This window comes from Podarcis gaigeae, assembly GCF_964106915.1.
Source record: "Podarcis gaigeae genome assembly, chromosome: 15".
Lineage (NCBI taxonomy): Eukaryota > Metazoa > Chordata > Lepidosauria > Squamata > Lacertidae > Podarcis > Podarcis gaigeae.
The window spans coordinates 7,358,337-7,379,305 of record NC_139692.1 but is presented as its reverse complement, the minus strand read 5'-3'; the positions used below and the strand labels follow the sequence as shown (position 1 = coordinate 7,379,305).

Genomic DNA, 20,969 nt, shown 5'->3' with positions numbered 1-20,969 from the left:
GGAAAGGCCAAACAGAGATTTCCTGCCTCTGAGATAATTTGGCATTTGAAGCAGACAATTTAGCATAGTCTTCCCTAATCTGAGGCCCTCCACATGTTGTGGACCACAGCTCCCATCAGTCTCAACCAGGATACCCAATGATCATGGATGATGGAAGCTGTAATACAACAATATCAGGAAGGTAACCAGTTGGGAAAGGCTATGATCTCAACTAGCTGCCTTCCAGATATTGCTGGATATCTGGATAGAAGGTTCAGAGAAATAATTGAGGAGATGCTACCTGTCCTGGTGTGAGGAAGTCCTGTGTCTGGATATGAATTGTCTTCTGAGATTTATACAGCATCTTTTAGCTTAGTCAGACCAGTGGGTGTGGTTTACCGTATATGCTCTATGGCACCCTATATGGCACAAACACAAATCCAATCTTGCAGCAGCATCCAGTTGTTCCGAGAAGCTACAATTGCTGTGATAGTTCAAAAACTGAGGGCTGCTCCCAACATCCTTTTTATTCTGCATTGGTGATCATTTATGCTCATGATGGTACCGAGGTGGTCATATGCAACCCCAGTTTCTATACTGTTTGTGACTAGGGATAGAGGAGAAATTTGATTCAGTGCTCATATAAAGCTGGATCTTATTAAATTTGCACATTCCAAACAATATGCGAACTGAAACAAAGCTATCCCATGTTTGTGGTTCTCCAGATTTCGCAATGCAGTTCTCCATCCAATTGCATATATTACAGGAAAGTGTCAGAATAATGGACACATTAGTAAAATGGCCTTGGGGAGCCTTTTTTCACCTACTTCATACTGTTGGGAGTTTTGTGTTGGAGTGGCATTTTTGGTTGGTTTTTACAGGTGGATGCACGTGCATCCTATCCCCGTGTGCACGTGCATCCACCTGGCTCCCACCTGCTCCGGAAGCCAGCAAACCATGCTACATCACCTACGTCACCTGCTGAGTGAAATGACATTCCCCATGGGGATATTTTCCATGTTGGTGGTTTAACATAAAAGCAAGGAGGACTTGTTCCCCAAAATCTAGCCGTGTTAGTCTGTTTCAGCAAAGAACGAGTGATACCTGTTGGACTATTTTCCTAACAATATAAGCTTTCGTGAACTATAGCCCATTTCACCAGATGCATGAATTATTATCCTGAATTATTGGGTAATTTTGGGGCATGGGATGGGGGTGGTAAACAATCAGGACTGTTTTTTTAAAGTACATATTTCATGGACGATATTGTGTGCAAATATACTTGCAGATAACCAAATAGATATCCTGCTTCATTAGCTAACCTGATTCAGTCATTCAGTCATTCGTATGTGCATACATCCATGCTTTGTGCCCTAGGTAATTCTACTTATGCTTTTGTCCCATTGTTCAGGAGGGCAAGAACATGGTCAGAATCAAAACTCCTCTAAAAAGCAGGGGCCTTTAATCAAAAGGAAACTGATACACACATCAGTAGAGGGAGTCAATGGATTTCACCTGGAGAAACCAGTCAAACTAGTGTCCTTGGGTTTCAGCCAGGTTGGATCCCATTGAATAAAAGTTCCAGGTTGGATCCCATTGAATAAAAGTTCCAGGTTGGATCCCATTGGATTAAAGCTGAAAACAGCCAGTCAATAGTGCTTGCAACTAGGCTGTCTCTTTGGCAATATATAAACCTGTATTCTTAGTACCAGATGAAAAAAGATACACTAGGAACACATTTAATGACTTGCATGAGCAATATCTTAAGGATAGAGGAAGTCCTAGACTCACATCAGAAACTCCACAATGTTGCCACCATGGAAAATGTGTTGTGCCAACCATGGCTATTACCACTTCATGCAAAAAGGGGAGAAAAGAATTGCAGCTCCAACACAGAAGGAAAAAGTTTATGTCTGAAAAGTTGTTTGTTCCTTCTATAGAATATTCCATTTTTTCTTCTGTATTGATAGATTTGTATTACTTCTTTTTATCACAGATCATTCCAAGTTTCCACCCATACGCCTAGATAAGCCATGGCTCTACAGGATTTGGGATATTAACCAGAAGTTCCTGTTCCTGAAGAACAATATGCTGGTAGCAGCCCCCAAAGATGGCAACTCACCCGGTAACAATGATTATGAACCCTTCTCATCTCACAGCTGCGACCTACACTGTTACCGATTGAACACTAGTGCAATTTCTGGGACTGGGTAACCAGGTGTCAGGAAGTGTCTGATACAGCAGCACTGTCTTCAAGTAGGGTCAGAAGTGGTGCTCCATAACTTTTCCATGGTCACACTGATCTTTGTCTGTTTTTTGCTTCCAGATTACTTGGTGGCTATGACCCCCAACAGAGAGATGGATGAAAACAAATTCCCCATCTTTTTGGGCACCCAAGATGGAGCACAAACCCTCTCCTGTGGTGAATCTGGTGGTCAACCTCAGCTGACCTTGGAGGTGGGTTTCACTTCTGGTTCAAAGCCACATTTGATTGTTTCAAATTTCTTCTGCTTGTTCTGTGGCATCCACCATGACAAAGATTTTAGATATTCTCTGCTGTTTGCTCACTCTTTTTTCTTAATCACTGCCTTCCATTCTTCTCTCTGTTATCATTCTGTGCTTCTTCCCTCTCCTTTGTCTTCTTATCCTGTCTACTGGGGATAGGCAAAGATCTACTGAGGTTTTTACGGGTTGCTTCTGTCCTTTTAGTGAAAGCAAACATTTCCTGATTGTAGGTACTGCACTCTTCTTCATTAGTTATGAATGTCTCTGTAATTATCCAGCTTCCGGTTCTATTTCCTGTTTTGTTTTTTAAATTCAGGAGTGAAACAATTCCTGTTTTGGTATATAAGCAAAGATTCAAACTTATGAAAGGCAGACAGGAATTGAAGCTGAAGAACCAGTGGTGGGTCAGATCTTGTTGGACTTTAACTCCCATCAGCCCCATCCAGGTCAGAGATGATAGGAATTGTAGTCCAACAACCTCTAGAGCAGTGTTTCCCAACCTTGTGCCTCCAGATGTTTTTGGCCTACAACTCCCATCATCCCTAGCTAGCAAGACCAGTGGTCAGGGATGATGGGAGTTGTAGGCCAAAAACATCTGGAGGCACAAGGTTGGGAAACACTGCTCTAGAGGGCCACAGGTCCTCCCATCCTTTGAATGAAAGGCTTATCTCATGGCTGAATGCTTGGTGTAGTAGTAGTAGTAGTAGTAGTAGTAGTAATAATAATAATAATAATAATAATAATAATAATAATTATTATTATTATTATTATTATTATTATTATTATTATTATTATTATTTATCACTTATACCCCTCCCATCTGGCTGGCCTTCCCCAGCTACTCTGGGCAGCTTACAACAGGAGATTAAAAATTCATGGTGTATTCGTGACACAATCCAGATTTAAACTTGAGGCTTCCAGTAAACTTTGAATTTGTATATGCTTTAGTTACAATCATTGGGATTTAGCCCCAAGTCTCGATTTCTACCAGGCAACTGGTGGCATTCATTTGTGATGTAGCACAAGCTTTCTTTCTACTAAACCTTTTGTATGCTTTTTTATCTAAAATAGGGTAAAGCCATTATGGATCTCTACGACGATGGCAAGGAACACAATAACTTCACTTTCTTTTGTAAAAGTGGCAGCAGCACAGAGACCGGCAGCTTTGAATCTGCAGCATTCCCCGGTTGGTTCCTAAGCACCTTGACTGAGCCAAACCAGCCGATTCATTTGAGTCATCAAGGAGGTGCTGAGATCACTCAGTTTTATTTTGAAAAAGTAAAAGGTGATTAGAACTTCTGAAAGAGGAGGGAGGTTTTAATGCCAATGTATGTATATCCTCATCAAGTAACAAAATGCCTTTCAGTTCTAACATGTTCAGAACTTGCAGTATTCACTCAAGCTACAAAAACACAAGGAAATTGCATCTATCAAGAGTAGGGATGGCTGGATATGTCAATTTTGGTTGCTCTCAGTTTCTCATTCTTCCAGTCTTGTTCAGTTCTCCTCATTTCCATATTAGTTTGCATTTTGTTTTAAAAAGAGTCCTTGTGTTTAATCTTGTATTTTATTCAGATGTTTTATCCTAAGCTTGTTTCTTTGTCCTTATCTGCTCCAACATTTATCACTTTAAAAAATCCTAACTGGTATTTTATTTATATGTTTTTGTTTTTGTTTTATCCTGGTCTGTGACCGTAATAAAGTTCATTCATTTTGTTTTAAAAAGAGTCCTCAGGAATATTCATCAGCATTCTGGTGCCAATTTCTCATTAACGTTCACATTTCTGCATGCAATTGTACCTAGAGTCCTGTCTAGTCAAGTTGCATGGGATCACTTCCAATCTGTCACCTCTGAAGATGTGGACAGGCTGCTTGGATGAGTGAAACCAACCACCTGTCTCCTTGATCCTTGCCCATCCTGGCTCATAAAAGCGAGCCAGGAAGGGCTGGGCGATGGGCTCCGTGGGGTGGTGAATGCTTCCCTCTGTGTGGGAGCCTTCCCAGACCCACTGAAAGAGGCAGTTATTAAACCGCTTCTTAAAAAACCATCTTTGGACCTGGCCAATATGGCCAACAACCCCCCTGTCTCAAATCTTCCATTCTTGGTTGGTTGCTGAACAATTCCAGGCACGCCTGGAGGATGTAAACCATTTGGATCCCTTCCAATCAGGGTTCAGGCCTCATCATGGACTGAAAGTGCCTTGGTCTTGCTGGTCTGATCTCCGGTGGGCTAGGGACAAAGGTGAAAGCTGTTTCCTAGTTCTGCTGGATCTCTCAGTGGCCTTTGATACCATCAACCATGGCATCGTTCTGAACCGTCTAGAACCGTGGTTCCCAACATGGGGCACAGGCCCCACAGGGGGGAATTTGATTTTTAAGGGAAGCAATTCGATAATGAGTTATTAACAATGACTTTTTGCATTTCTTATGGTTCTAGAGGCTTCATATACAGTTATCTAAACATAAAAAACACTGGGTGCATTCAGGGGGAAGTAGTGCTTCAAGAGCGCTCAGTCAGCAGTTGTGGAACTTCCCCTGAATGCGACCACTCCATAGCTGCTAAGTTGGAGCGGTTGCCATTTTTCGGAGCAGTGTTTTGGACCTCTACCTGCTCTGAGCACTGGTGATCGGTGGGAATTCGCGATTTATCAATGAGGGAAAGTAGGATACTTTCTTGTGGGTCTCATGCTTTATATGTGAGGCAAATATAATAATAACTGCTATAGAACTCTAAATACAAATCGTAAGTATGAAATAAACTTCGATCACAATTCCATGATAGTTAATGCTACTATTTAACTTCACTAAAAAGTGTGTTCTCAGGGCTTTTTGTTAGCAATTCAGTGGCACGTTTGGTATTCTTTTGTCGTAAAGAGACATAGGCAGGGAAGCTAGGTCCAAAACTTCAACTTGTGGGTTTTCTGACATTACGGTCGATGTCATTTGTTCAATATAAAAGGAGTGATGGCATGACTTTGTGATGAGACAGAAACTAAATACAGTGGTACCTTGAGTTAAGAACTTAATTCGTTGTGGAGGTCTGTTCTTAACCTGAAACTGTTCTTAACCTGAAGCACCACTTTAGCTAATGGGGCCTCCCGCTGCCGCTGCGCGATTTCTGTTCTCATCCTGAAGCAAAGTTCTTAACCTGAGGTACTATTTCTGGATTAGCAGAGTCTGTAACCTGAAGCGTATGTAACCTGAAGCATATGTAACCTGAAGTGTGTGTAACCCAAGGTACCACTGTACCCAAATTCAAGCGACTTTGCAAGAAAACGGTTGTTACCGTTCCTATCTTCATATTTAGCTGAATGTGGCTTTAGAGTTGTAAATGATTTGCTACTGAAGAAAAGAAATCAATTGGATATCACTAAATGAGGAGACTTGAGACTGAAGCTGACTAAATTGGTGCCTAATATAAAATCTCTCTGCAGCAGGCATGAAGCACAAGTATCTCACTAACTTTAGTCTACTTATCTTGAGACGAGCTCAAATTGTATTTTGAATTTGCTAGGTACCTTTATTTTATTGTATAGTAATTAAAATGATCAAAGTATTACAGAAAAAGCTTCCATTAAAAATAATTTATATTTATGCATCTCAGTTCTCTATTATGTTTTGAAACATTCTTTGCTATTTTTTCATATCACTTCATATTATTATTATTATTATTATTATTGTAACAATTTCTTAGTGATTTCTTCCTCAGTCCTTCAACTGTCCTTTCGTTCTTTTATTTTTCTCTTTCATGGATGTCATGTTCTTTGGAAGCTTGTTTAGACCACGTTAATGCCCTTTTAGGCTTCCTCCACGTGAATAGGAGCTCACTTTTTGAATAATAAGAATGATATGTCACGGGGGGAGCATCAGGATTTTAGAGATGCTTAGGTGGGGCATGGTCAAAAAAAGGTTGGGAACCACTGGTCTAGAGGAGCTGGAAACAGGGGGCACTGTCATACAGTGGTTCCGCTCCTTTATCCTGGACTGTGTTCAGAAAGTGGTGTTAGGGGATGAGTGTTGGTGCCTTGGGGTTCCGTTCTCTCCCCCATGCTTTTCAACATCAAAAAGCCACTGGGAGAGATCATCAGGGGGTTTGGGCTGGGTATTCATCAGTATGCAGATGAAACTCAGCTCTACCTCTCTTTTAAATTGGAACCAGTGAAGGCGGTGAAGGTCCTTTATGAGTGCTTTGAGGCAGTTGGAGGATGGATGGTGGCTAACAGATAGAGGTTGAATCCTGACAAGACAGAAGTACTGTTTTTTGGGGGGACAGGGGTCAGGCAGGTATGGAGGACTCCCTGGTCCTGAATGGCATAACTGTGCCCCTGAAGGACCAGGTGTGCAGTCTGGGAGTCATTTTGGACTCACCACTGTCCATGGAGGTGCAGTTCAATTCTGTGTCCAGGGAAGCTGTCTACCAGCTCTATCTGGTACGCAGACTGAGACCCTACCTGCCTGCAGACTGTCTCGCCAGAGTGGTACATGCTCTGGTTATCTCCCGCTTAGACTACTGCAATGCACTCTACATGGGGCTACCTTTGAAGGTGACCCAGAAGCTACAACTAATCCAGAATGCGGCAGCTAGACTGGTGACTGGGAGGGGCCGCCAAGACCATATAACACCAGTCCTGAAAGACCTACAATGGCTCCTGGTATGTTTCTGAGAACAATTCAAAGTGCTGGTGCTGAACTTTAAAGCCCTAAACAGCCTCAGCCCAGTATACCTGAAGGAGCGTCTCCACCCCATCATTCAGCCTGGACACTGAGGTCCAACTTCGGGGCCCTTCACTGCGAGAAGTGAAGTTACAGAGAACCAGGCAGAGGGCCTTCTCGGTAGTGGTGCCTGCCCTGTGAAACACCCTCCCATCAGATGTCAAGGAAATAAACAACTACCTGACTTTTAGAGGACTTCTGAAGGCAACCCTGTATCAGGAATTTTTTAATGTCTAATGTTTTACCATTTTTTAATGAGCTGAAAGCCACCTAGAGTGGCTGGAGAAACCCGACCAGATGGATGGCGTATAAATAATAAAAATATTGTTATTGTTATTGATAGTGATATTGATATTAATTTACCTCAGTTCCCTTACAGCTGCTGTTTGTGCTTTTTAATTGTTCTCCAGCCAATGTTGCTTCAGTCTCTCCATCACTCGCCCAAACACATTCCTTCTGACATTCGCAGCACATATGACCTTCTTCTTTCTCCTTCTTTCTCACCCACTCCATTCCTCCTCCATTCTTGCCACAGGCACTGTGTTTCCCACTTTCTGTCACTCGTCTTTCATCTCCAGTCACTCAGTGTTGCTCCCTCTGCCCTTGCTTGCTTTCTCTCTCTCTCTGCTTCCCACGATAACCTCGCAGGCTTGGTGTGCTCTGGGACACATTTCAATGCATATGGCAGCAGTGCTTTCATCTGTGTCTGACTCAAGCACACCTGTGGCTCCATTGCCCTTCCCCACGTGCTCTATTTCTTTCCCACCTACCTTTGGTGCATATGGACAGGTACAAAAGCTTTAGCACTAACAGAACAAGCTTAAGAAACCTCAATAGGTATACGTCATGGACACAACAGCCCAAAACTGGGAAAGGCAGTCTGAGCTAGAAAGCAGGCAGGCAGAAGGAGAACAAAGAGACTGGCAGATTTCTCAGACAATTAGAGACAGTGGGCGAATGCCTCCCCTCTCTGAAGCTGGCAGGAATGTGGCTTATCAACAGAGTGAAGGCGGGCTGGATGAGAGCTAGCATCTGAGGAATCTCAGCCTCTCGTGGCACAAGGGAGGGGGAGAATTTCCTCACCGGAAGAGGAGGTAGCTGAACCCATCAGTCCTAGAACTAGGCCAATGGAAAGGGTCCAAGACAGATGAAGAACCAATAAATGTAAGGGGATAAGTTCAGGATATTCCGCAGGAGCCGGAAGTACTCTTCAGAAGACTCAACTTGATCATGATATATGGATGCTCGGAGAGAGCAGTCAGAGGCTAATTGCTTGTATGCAATAAATCTTCTGTAAATTACCTCTTGTGTGCCATTTTCTCAAGCCGGCAACCGGCCAGCTTCTGACAGAATACATGAAGATCAGGGGTGCCAACTCTAGGGGCCCTGAGCACCCACCAAATCTAGGGGAGTGTTTCCTGCCTGCAGCTGTGTGGGGAGAGAAGCTCAACAACTTTGGGCCATCTCCTCTTATTTTCTTGAAACTGAGTCCCCCAAAATAGGGGGGGGGCTTATACATGGGGGCATCTTATAGATGAAAAATACAGTAGTTTCTGGAGCCTAGTGCTGGTTTTGACCTATAAAGCTTTAAAAGGCTCAGGACTATAATATTTCATTCTTGTGTGTGTGTGTGTTTTCCGAATTTTAATAAATTGATCCAAATTATTAAATTTAATACAATTTTTCAAAAATAATAAGAAGAAGAAGCTTTCCCGCTCCTGTTACAAACATGTCCAACGCTTCCTGATGTTGCCACTTCTTCTTCTTTAATCACATTCTCATCCTTCTATTAGTTTTAATCCATTTTCGTGGCTAGCCTTCTTGTTTCCTTACAATCAGCACCATTCTTATTTTGCAAACATATAAAAAATATTCATGTGTTCATTCCTTCTAGCAGGTTTTTCCTAGACCTGGTGTGAAGAGAGATTGTCATTGTTCTTGGCCCATTCCACTCCTTTGAAAACATTCCTTCCATTGTTCAAGGACTTGCTGAGCTATAAATAACTCCCCAAGTTGATGTCTGCTCTGCCATTAAAATGGGAAGGAGGTAGGATGGATCTAGGTCTCACGCCTCCTCGCCAAAGCCTGGTGCCTCCCTTACCCAGGTTTGGGCTAGAAGAGGGTTAAATTTTGAAGGTCTGTCCCTGCATCAGGATGGTGGGAGTTGTGCTCAACATTTAGAGGGCTACAGGTTCCCCACACCTATTCTTAAGAGATAGTCGCATCCACCTGCTTCAGCAGGATGGAAAAAGGCTCCCCAAGGCCAATCAGGGACTCTTCCAAATATTCATTTTCTCTCTCACACACACCCCCAGCAGGCAACTGGCCAAAAGTCCACACTGCATAGGGAAGGAGGGCGAAGAAGAAGAAGAAGAAGAAGAAGAAGAAGAAGAAGAAGAAGAAGAAGAAGAAGAGTAGTTTGGATTTGATATCCCGCCTTTCACTCCCTTTAAGGAGTCTCAAAGTTAACATTCTCCTTTCCCTTTCTGCTCACAACAAACACTCTGTGAGGTGAGTGGGGCTGAGAGACTTCAAAGAAGTGTGACTGGCCCAAGGTCACCCAGCAGCTGCATGTGGAGGAGCGGGGAAGCGAACCCGGTTCCCCAGATTACGAGACTACCGCTCTTAACCATTACACCACACTGGCTCTCTTAAGAGGAGCGTGGGCAGAAATTCAGTTCTCTACATTTTGCAGCAATTTGCATTTTTAAAAAATTCCTCATGAAGATTCACTAGTTTTTTACTGCAAATTTCTCCCACTAAACACATTTTCTATGCAGTTATGACTAGTGTACACATGTTTGTGATCAATTTCCCCCAATATAATGCATTTCTGTAGATTTTTACTAATGTGTCCATTATACTGCACACTTTCCTATAATATATGCAATTCCACAAACGTTATTTGATTGGATGGAGAACTGCATTGAGAAATCTGCAGAACCGCAAATTTAAGATAGCTTTGTTTTTTTGTTTTTTTTAAATGATATTTATTCAAAATTTCAAAAAATACAAGAAAATACAAAAATACAACAACAAAACAACAAAACCAAAGGAGAATAAAAAACATAGATAACAAAGAAAAGTACAAATCCAAATTACATCCTTTCATTTACTTATTTCTTGGACCTCCTCACACCTCCCTTTTTGTATTCTATCTTAATTCATTATTTCAGCAAATTCTTCTCATACTTCACAATTTTTATTTAAATAATTTGTCTTAACTATCTCTCTCTTTTTTTTTGTTAACTCAACATACCCTTTCCAACTTTTACTTATTCTGTTATTCAATTTGTCGTTGATTTCTTTAACCTTACCTTAAAAACCATAAAATTTCAAAATTTAAACCATATTTATGCATAACTCCTTCAAACCTTTCTACTAAAGCCAATTAATTCCTTTCCGACATATTCTGATATTTCATTAGTATCACACTAATTCCAAAAAATAATAATAAAGGAAATATATAAGAAGAAATTCTCATTCTAGTTTTATCCAACGTCCCTTCTTCCTGATTTCGGGTTATGTCAGTCCTTTCTAACCATTACATCCTGTCCATCAATCTGGTGTTCTAATGTCCGAGGCTCTCAGGTCTCTTCTATGCCCCCTCTGCAGGTTTTCTTGTTCCTGTTTATACTTGCACCCTTCCCTGTCCCTTGTTGGTTTCTTTCGTAGTTTCTTCCCTTTCTCCTTGAGGAGAGGGTCTCCGGGGAATTCCAAGCGGTAATAGGCTTTATTTTCTTTCATCAAGTTAGCCCATTCCCCACAATCCCCCTCCCCTATTTTAATTTTGTAATCCAAAAAATAGTTATTCCAGAAATAGTTGTCAACTTGTTTCACAGTCCCACCAGAGCTAAGAGCTTCCTTAACTCCAGACACTTCCAGACACACTCCAAATTCAATCTTCCAATGTTGAGACTTTTGGTCACTCAGGACTTTGGATCTCTCCCTTTGTATCTTTTGAGGTGCAATCGCGACCTCTTCCATCTTCATCTGCCCTTGGACTTGCCTTATCGAGCCAGTTTCCAGAGTTGGTTGTTGTAAAATTTCTTTGTCTTTGTTTCCTGTTAGTTCATATTTATTGGCTACAGCAGTCATGAAGTCCAACTTTTCATTCATCAAGTTCATTTTCTCATGCAGCTGCTGCAGCATAGCAATTGTTTTGCCAAGGGCAGACGTTAGAACTTCCTCCCTGCACATTTCTGTTCAAGGTCAAATAGCTGGTCCCATGGTCTAATTCTCACAGCTGTAAGGTTTCCCTGTAAACTGCAGCAACAAACTGACAAGCTCCCTCTAGGGGACACAGTTTCTATTAACGTCCATCTTTAAGAAGTATCCAACAAAGGGAAATTTACTTTCGATTTTCAAGTACTTTGTTTCCTTAAAATACAAAAATGCAGAAAGCACCGTTGAAGTTAATTTGTTTCTCTTTTTTTAACTATCTGTCAAAAGTGTTCCGTTTTCAATCAATGGACATCTCCAACAATTTCTGTCCTGACGTCCCGTCCCCAGGTTTGGGACGATAGAAACTTATATTCCTTTACTCTCTCTCTGCAGGATTAGATGGTCAAAGCCCCCCCCCCCCTTTTCTCCTGCTGTCAAGGGGGTTTTGTGGGTTATAAATGCAGGAAATTTCCATCTTTGGATTAATTTTCCAGGCTATTTAGTTTGCAAAATCTTTACTTCAGTGTATTTACAAAAAGCGGAAGGCAGAAGGCCTGTTTAGATCTTCCCGCTTCGTTGCCTAATTCATAAATTTCATAAGTTTCTTAATCAAATCTTCCGTTTTTACTCACGGGTACTTGTTTTAGAGTCCAATTGTCATCAGGAAAAAGTCAGCACTCTCCGGCGATGGCTGTGCGGCCTCCCTCCGTGAAAGTAGCAATCAGTTCACAGCACCGTGCTGCTCACCCCACTCCACTACGGAGCCCCAAAGAGGGGTTTCCACACGAGTGGGGGAGGCGCTCTTGGTGCTCTGCCGAACCCCACGTTCCCAGGCTTCTCCGCCTGGGATTTCTAGCGGGTCCCCACCTTCGCTGCGGTGGGAAGACACAGTTTCCACGGAGCCCGTTCCTCCGATCGTAGGAACTCCGCCATTCGCCGATGGCGCTAACCCGGAAGTCCCTCGCAAATTTAAGATAGCTTTGTTTCAGTTCGCATATTGTTTGGAATGTGCAAATTTGATAAGACAGGTTTATATGAGCACTGAATCAAATTTCTCCTCTATCCCTAGTCTCAAAGAGTATTGAAACTGGGGTTGCATATGACCACTTCGGGACTATCATGAGCATAAATGATCACCAATGCAGAATAAAAAGGATGTTGGGAGCAGCCCTCAGCATTTGAACTATCACAACATTTGTAGCTTCCCGGAACAGCTGGCTGCTGCTGCAAGACTTGGATATGTGTTTGTGCCACATAAGGTGCCATAGAGCATATAAACCACACCCACTGGTCTGACTAAGCTATAAGATGATGTGTAAATCTCAGAAGACAATTCATATCCAGACACAGGACTTCCTCACACCAGGACAGGTAGCATCTCCTCAATTATTTCTCTGAACCTTCTATCCAGATATCCAACAATATCTGGAAGGCAGCTAGTTGAGATCATAGCCTTTCCCAACTGGTTACCTTCCTGATACTGTTGTATTACAGCTTCCATCATCCATGATCATTGGGTATCCTGGTTGAGACTGATGGGAGCTGTGGTCCACAACATGTGGAGGGCCTCAGATTAGGGAAGACTATGCTAAATTGTCTGCTTTCAAATGCCAAATTGTCTCAGAGGCAGGAAATCTCTGTTTGGCCTTTCCTTAGACCCATTTCCCCCACCTATCATTATAGTCATTTGGTGGGCAGTGAAGCTGAGGGAGACATATTTCCTTGATTTTAATGTCAATTAATTGTAATTAACAATGCTAATTCAGGTGTACTTTTTGTTTCCCCTTTCTAAGCATTCTGGATTGCTGTTTATTTTATTCTCGTTTTTCTTTGGCTGTAAGTGGCATCGCTATTTTTTAAAATGAATTTATTGTAAGGTATTTTGAGATATTTTTGTAATTTGTAATGTTCTTTTGTGCAGGATATATGTTTTTAGAAGAAATATATCACCTCCCCAGCCCAGCAGGTCTGTACCAAGGGAAAAAAATTGATGCCCTTCATTCTCTCTCCCCTTAAAGAGGGTACAAATGTTTGGAGACGGAGGGTTAAGCTTGATAGAGCACAAGGGAAAGGATTAAAAAATCACCTCCAGAGCCTCTGTCCTGATAGAAACTGGTAGCCTGTGTATCTGTTTTAAATTTCAAGAAGGTGGAAGCTCTCATTTAATGATCTGCTATATTGCATCAGTTCATACCAGTGGCATATCGTCTGATTCTCTGTTGCTGTATTCTTACTCCTGGACATTGGTTGCGTAATTAGCCTTGCTTCACCATGCCTAATTTATATTGGCTGTGGGTCCTGGAAGACTTCCTTCCTGCCTTGCAAGCCTGTTCCACCTGGCCTGGGAGGGTGGGGCCCAGGACGGACTCCAACTAGAAAAGCTGAGGCTGCTGAATGACCTTTTCCTGGGGTATTGTTTAGGCAGTGGGTTGTTGCTATTTTTGATACTGATTTTTTGATTGATACTGATATTTTATTTTAGATCTTATTATGATTTATGTGGAACCTGTTCGGTTTGGTTGTTATGTTGTAATTATGTAGTTTTTCAATGTTGTTAGCCGCCTTGAGCATGGTATGAACTATGTAAAGGTGGCTTACAAGTAAAGTTATATATATATATGTATCTGTGTTGATCCTGGGATATTGTGCAGAAGGGCAATCAATGGAACTTGGGATTTTTGCAACCTCTCCTCTAACATTTTACATCCTTCTCTTTTAGTAGCTACAACTGCAGAAGAGTTAGCTTGTAGCCTGAATCTCAACCAATCCTTGGGAAGCAATGGAGAAAGTAGACACAGAGACTTTAAGGGAGAAGCCCCACAAGATGACTGTGGACCAGAAAATGAGAGATTTATTCCATCACTTTCCTAAGCCAGGTGAAAAACAATGCTTTGCTTTTATATTTCCTGCCCAAGACAAGTTCTGAAAACCTGCAGTGATCCTTAAATTAAATCAGAATTTCCATTATCCATATAGGCTCACAGGGGCATAACATAGTGGGGGGGGGGGGAGAGAAGGCCAAGTCCCCTGGGGGCATAATTTTGAGGGGGTGCAAACCAGGCACCCCCATGCAGGTGTTGGCTTCTGCGGGGATTCCTGTCCAGGCACGTACTGGTGGGCCCTGTCCTCAGCTCCTCATCCTTCCCTGCCTGCTGCAGGGCTCTCTGGGTCCCAGAGTCTGACCTGGCATTGCCACTACATCCCAGACCCTCTCTCTGAATGGCCACCCAACCAACGTACTGCTCACTCACTCCTCGATCAGTATGTTCTCCCAATGGTGAGTGGGCACGGATGGAGGGAAGCAGGCAAGTGGCAACCCAAGCACAGCCTGGCACTCCTCGCCAAGGGCATCAGGGGGACTCACCTGCCAAGGGCCACAATTTGCCAGCTGGGTTGCACCCTGTGTGGCAGGCAGGCATTGCAGTGCGTCATCAACAGTGAAGGCTGGGCTTGTGTGGCAGGCTCCCTTCATTTTCTGCATCCCATGCCCTAGTGCACGTGCTTCCACCTGGCTCCCACCTGCCCCGGAAACCAGCAAACCATGCTACGTCACCGTAAGAATGTACACCTGCTGAGTGAAATGACATTTTCCATGGGGATATTTTCCATGTTGGTGGTTTAACATAAAAGCAAGGAGGACTTGTTCCCCAAAATCTAGCCGTGTTAGTCTGTTTCAGCAAAGAACGAGTGGTACCTGTTGGACTATTTTCCTAACAATATAAGCTTTCATGAACTACAGCTCATTTTACCAGATGCATGAATTATTATCCTGAATTATTGGGTTATAGAATTAGGAGGGGGAGGAGGGTCGTAAACAATCACGACTGTTTTTTTATATTACCGTATTTTTTGCACAATAACACTCACTTTTTTCTTCCTAGAAAGTAAGGGGAAATGTCTGGGCGTGTTATGGAGCGAATGCCTACTGGTGGCGGGAGGGATCTGCTGCAGTCGTGAGCAGAGGATCCATGGTTCCCCTTCCTTCCCTTCTCCATGGCTTGCTTTGAAACAGCAAAGCGGGAGAGGAGCCGCTTACACAGGTGTAAGCGGCTCCTGTCTGGTTGGCTGCTTTAAAGCAACCGTGCGATCTGTCCCTCTCTCCTCCCCACTCATCTCGCTAAATAGCAGCAAAGCTTTTCAGCTCTCTAAGCCGGGGAGGAGGGAGAGAAGCAGAACCTGCTTGCTTTAAAGGAGCAAAGCGGGAGAGGAGAGGAGCCTTCTCCCCTTATACCCCTCTTCTGCATTATTAGCAGCATCCTGCTCCACACACCCCATGCGTGCTCCTTGTCCCTTGAGTGCTTTTCTTTCCCTTCCCATTTAAAACATGGTTACAAAGCATGGATCCACATGGATCCTCAGGTTTTTTGCAGTGGGTCACCCCAAATTCACCATCAGATCACACAGCATGTCCATGGCTACAGCCTGCACCAAAAATATCACGCATCCACTGTTGCCTGGGACCACAGTGGTGCAAAAACGTGGTTACAAAGCATGGATCCACATGAATCCTCAGGATTTTTGCATTGGGCTACCCCAAACTCACTGTCAGATCACATGTCTGTGGCCACAGCATGAACCACAAAAATCATACATCCACTGTTTCGTTTAGAATATTTTTTTTCTTGTTTTCCTCCTCTAAAAACTACGTCCGTGTTATGGTCAGGTGCGTGTTATAGAGTGAAAAATACAGTACATATTTCATGGACGATATTGTGTGCAAATATACTTGCAAATAGATATCCGGCTTCATTAGCTAACCTGATTCAGCCATTCAGTCATTCATTCATTCGTACATGCATGCATGCTCTGTGCCCTTGGTTATTCTGCTTATGCCTTTCTCCCATGGTTCAGGAGGGCAAGAACATGGTCAGAATCAAAACTCCTCTAAAAAACAGGGGCCTTTAGTCAACAGGAAACTGATACACACACCAGCAGGGGGAATCGATGGATTTCACCTGGAGAAACCAGTCAAACTAGTGTCCTTGGGTTTCAGCCAGGTTGGATCCCATTGAATAAAAGCTGAAAACAGCCAGTCAATAGTGCTTGCAACTAGGCTGTCTCTTTGGCAATATATAAACCTGTATTCTTAATACCAAATGAAAAAAGATACACTAGGAACACATTTAATGACTTGCATGTGCAATATCTTAAGGATAGAGGAAGTCCTAGACTCACATCAGAAACTCCACAATGTTGCCACCATGGAAAATGTGTTGTGCCAACCATGGCTATTACCACTTCATGCAAAAGGTAGAGAAAAGAATTGCAGCTCCAACACAGAAGAAAAAAGATATGTCTGAAAAGTTGCTTGTTCCTTCTTTAGAATATTCCATTTTTTTCTTGTGTGTTGATAAATTTGTGTTACTTCTTTTCATCACAGATCCTTCCCTTCGGTTAGGGAGCCCATGGCTCTACAGGGTTTGGGATATCAACCAGAAGTTCCTGTTCCTGAAGAACAACATGCTGGTAGCAGCTCCCAAAGATGGCAACTCACCCGGTAACAATGGTCATGATCCCTTCACATCCCACAGCTGCAACCTACACTGTTACCGATTGAACACTTGTGCAAATTCTGGGACTGGGTAACCAAGTGTCTGATACAGCAGCACTGTCTGCAACTAGGGTCAGAAATGGTGCTCCTTAACTTTACACCCCACTCTTATCATACTGATCTTTGCCTGTTTTTTGGTTCCAGATTACTTGGTGGCTATGACCCCCAACAGAGGGATAACCCCAAAAGATGGAAACACATTTGCCGTCTTTTTGGGCACCCAAGATGGAGCACAAACCCTCTCCTGTGGTGAATCTGGTGGTCAACCTCAGCTGACCTTGGAGGTGGGTTTCACTTCTGGTTCAAAGCTACATTTGATTCTTTCAAATTTCTTCTGCTTGTTCTGTGGCATCCACCTTGACAAAGATTTTAGATATTCTCTGCTGTTTGCTCATTCTTTTTTTCCTTAATCACTGCATTCCATTCTTCTCTCTGTTATCCTTCTGGGTTTCTTCCCTCTCCTTAGTCTTCCTAGCCTGTCTATTGGGAGAGGAAAAGATTTACTGAGGTTTTTTAGGGCTGCTTCTGTCCATTTAGTGAAAGCAAACACTTCCTGATTGTACGTTCTGCACTCTTCTCCATTAGTTATGAATTCCTCCTTAATTATCCAGCTTCTGGTTCTATTTCCTGTTTTGTTTTTTTAAAATTCAGGAGTGAAACAATTCCTGTTTTGTTATATAAACAAAGATTCAAACTTATGAAAGGCAGACAGGAATTGAAGCTGAAGAACCAGTGGTGGTTTAGATCTTGTTGGACCTTAACTCCCATCAGCCCCATCCTGGACAGCCAATGGTCAGAGATGATAGGAATTGTAGTCCAACAAGCTCTAGAGGGCCACAGCCCCTCCCATCCTTTGAATGAAAGGCTTATCTCATGGCTGAATGCTTGGTGTATTCATGACACAATCCCATTTAAACTTGAGGCTTCCAGTAAACTTTGAATTTGTATATGCTTTGGTTACAATCATTGGGATTTAGCCCCAAGTCTCACTTTCTCCCAGGCAAAAGATGGCGTTCATTTGTGATGCAGCACAACCCTTCTTTCTACTTAAACCTTTTGTATGCTTTTTTATCTTAAATAGGGTAAAGGCATTATGGATCTCTACAACGATGGCAAGGAACACAAGAACTTCACTTTCTTTTGTAAAAGTGGCAGCAGCACAGAGACCGGCAGCTTTGAATCTGCAGCATTCCCCGGTTGGTTCCTAAGTACGTTGACTGAGCCAAACCAGCCGATTCGTTTGAGTCATCAAGGAGGTGCTGAGATCACTCAGTTTTATTTTGATAAAGTAAAAGGTGATTAGAACTTCTGAAAGAGGAAGAAGGTTTTAATGCCAGTGTATGTATATCCTAATCAAGTAACAAAATGCCTTTCAGTTCTAACATGTTCAGAACTTCCAGTATTCACTCAAGCTACAAAAACACAAGGAAATTGCATCTATCAAGAGTAGGGATGGCTGGATATGTCAATTTTGGTTGCTCTCGGTTTCTCATTCTTCCAGTCTTGTTCAGTTCTCCTCATTTCCATATTAGTTTGCATTTTGTTTTAAAAAGAGTCCTTGTGTTTAATCTTGTATTTTATTCAGATGTTTCATCCTAAGCTTGTTTCTTTGTCCTTATCTGCTCCAACATTTATCAATTTAAAAAATCCTAACTGGTATTTTATTTATATGTTTGTTTGTTTTTTTATCCTGGTCTGTGACCGTAATAAAGTTCATTCATTTTGTTTTAAAAAGAGTCCTCAGGAATATTCATCAGCATTCTGGTGCCAATTTCTCATTAACGTTCACATTTCTGCATGCAATTGTACCTAGAGTCCTGTCTAGTCAAGTTGCACGGGATCACTTCCAATCTGTCACCTCTGAAGATGTGGACAGGCTGCTTGGATGAGTGAAACCAACCACCTGTCTCCTTGATCCTTGCCCATCCTGGCTCATAAAAGCGAGCCAGGAAGGGCTGGGCGATGGGCTCCGTGGGGTGGTGAATGCTTCCCTCTGTGCGGAAGTCTTCCCAGACTCACTGAAAGAGGCAGTTATTAAACCGCTTCTTTAAAAACCATCTTTGGACCCATCCAATATGGCCAACAATCACTCAGTTTTAAATCTCCCATCTACAGGCAAGGTGACTGAGTGGGTGGTTGCTCAACAACTCCAGGCACGCCTGGAGGATGTGGACCATATAGATCCTTTTCATTTGGGATTCAGGCCTCATCATGGGGCTGAAACTGCTTTGATCTTGCTGGTTGATGATCTCTGGTGGGCTAAGGACAAAGGTGAAAGCTGTTTCCTAGTTCTGCTGGATCTCTCAGTGGCCTTTGCTGGTTTTGACCTATAAAGCTTTAAAAGGCTCAGGATTACAATATTTCATTCATGTGTGTGTGTGTGTTCTGAATTTTAATAAATTGATCCAAATTATTTAAATTTAATACAATTTTTAAAATAATAATAATAATAATAATAATAATAATAATAAGGTTTCCCGCTCCTGTTACAAACATGTCCAATGCTTCCTGATGTTGCCACTTCTTCTTCTTTAATCACATTCTCATCCTTCTATTAGTTTTAATCCTTTTTCGTGGCTAGCCTTCTTGTTTCCTAACAATCAGCACCATTCTTATTTTCCAAACATATATATATAAAAACATGTGTTCATTCCTTCTAGCAGGTTGTTCCTAGACCTGGTGTGAAGAGAGATTGTCATTGTTCTTGGTCCATTCCACTCCTTTGAAAACATTCCTTCCTTTGTTCAAGGACTTGCTGAACTATAAACAACTCCCCAAGTTGATGTCTGCTCTGCCATTAAAATTCTGGGGATTATTTTCCACAGCTCGCAGTTAAAGATCAAAGTCACATATTTAAATTCCTGCCAAGTGTTATTAGCAGTCCTTAGTAAATTGTTCTCTTCTCGACTCCTGATCCAGTCCAAGAAAATTTATATAAGTTCCATTCACCCTCAGTGAAGAGGGAAGGGTGTAAAAGAAATTGTAGAACCCTTTGTTGAGCATAAATCATTGGCTCCCCTCTCTCTCTCTCAGTAACAAATAACATCAAAACACCTGCCCATGATTCTTTCATTTTGGTCAAGAGAGAAAAAGAGCATTTAGGAACCATCAAAACAAACATTGCCTTGCCTCCCCTTCCATTCTGGCTATTGTAAGTATTTTTGCGCTTGTTGAAAATCATTGAAATACCTTCATGGCTCAAATCCAGTCCTTTCGGCAGCTGATTAATTGCAGCCCTTTATGATATGCCATTTCAGGAGCGTCCCATCATCAACGCCAATATTCCAAATTCACGAGGAACCGATCACAAATCATGCCTGAGACGATTCGTCCATGGCAGGGACATACTTCCGAGGTCGTGTCCGTACTGCCTTTCTAGATACGAGCTTAAGCAACACCACGGGATACTGTGCACTCCCCAGAACCCCCTGAGGAACGTTGGCAGGAATTTTACCTCATAAATCCTGGCTTTCCCCAACCCGAACAGCTCCCCAGTCCTGAAGTGCTGAAGAGCTCAACAGACATATATTGTGACACAGTGGCGTAGGGGGTGCAGGGGGGGCCGACCGCACCGGGCGCAACATCTGGGGGTTAGGGTTAGGGGGCGCAGATTACTTGCCTTGCCCCGGGTGCTGACAACCCACACTACACCACTGTTGTGACATCAGCCAGAAACTGGTCTACAATATCTCAAGGACTGCCTCTCACATATTAACTGACCCAGACCCAGCGGTCACCATCTGCAGCTCTACTTTGTGTGCCCCCTCAAAAAGAGGTCTGGCGTGTGGCAACATGAGAATGGGCCTTTTCTGCAGTGTCTCTCCATTTATGAAATGTTCTTCCCAGGGAGGCTCGCCTGGCACAATCATATCTTTAGGCACCAGGCAACAACTTTCCTCTGTTACCAGGCCTTTAGTCCTTAACTATCTGTGAAGTGGGAGGAGTGTTAATGTATTTCTTTTTTCCTATAGACTTTAATGTATCTACTGTATGTGTGGGTGGGTGGGTGGGTGGGTGGTTGCTTGGTTGGTTCTAAGACACTTTGGGTTGTCCTGGG

The 20,969-nt window shown here is 42.7% G+C and overlaps 2 protein-coding genes across 4 annotated transcripts in view; one reads left to right on the top strand and one right to left on the bottom strand.

Annotated features, from left to right (window-relative positions):
• LOC310832193 (interleukin-36 receptor antagonist protein-like) overlaps nucleotides 1-18,646 on the top strand; it is a 38,922-nt gene extending 20,276 nt beyond the window's left edge. The window contains exons 1-5 of one of the 3 annotated variants that reach the window (XM_083713849.1): nucleotides 12,661-12,732; nucleotides 14,084-14,237; nucleotides 16,742-16,858; nucleotides 17,057-17,196; nucleotides 17,994-18,646. In XM_083713849.1, the coding sequence (XP_083569975.1) occupies nucleotides 14,141-14,237; nucleotides 16,742-16,858; nucleotides 17,057-17,196; nucleotides 17,994-18,215 (576 nt within the window). In that variant the 5' untranslated portion in view covers nucleotides 12,661-12,732; nucleotides 14,084-14,140 and the 3' untranslated portion in view covers nucleotides 18,216-18,646. Of the gene's footprint in view, nucleotides 1-12,660; nucleotides 12,733-14,080; nucleotides 14,238-16,741; nucleotides 16,859-17,056; nucleotides 17,197-17,993 lie in introns of those variants that run through there. The other 2 variants (XM_083713847.1, XM_083713848.1) reach the window with 2 other exon arrangements.
• Nucleotides 1-20,969, bottom strand: part of LOC310832095 (beta-4C adrenergic receptor-like) — a 685,807-nt gene that overhangs the window by 428,105 nt on the left and 236,733 nt on the right. The gene's annotated exons all lie outside the window — the stretch shown is intronic.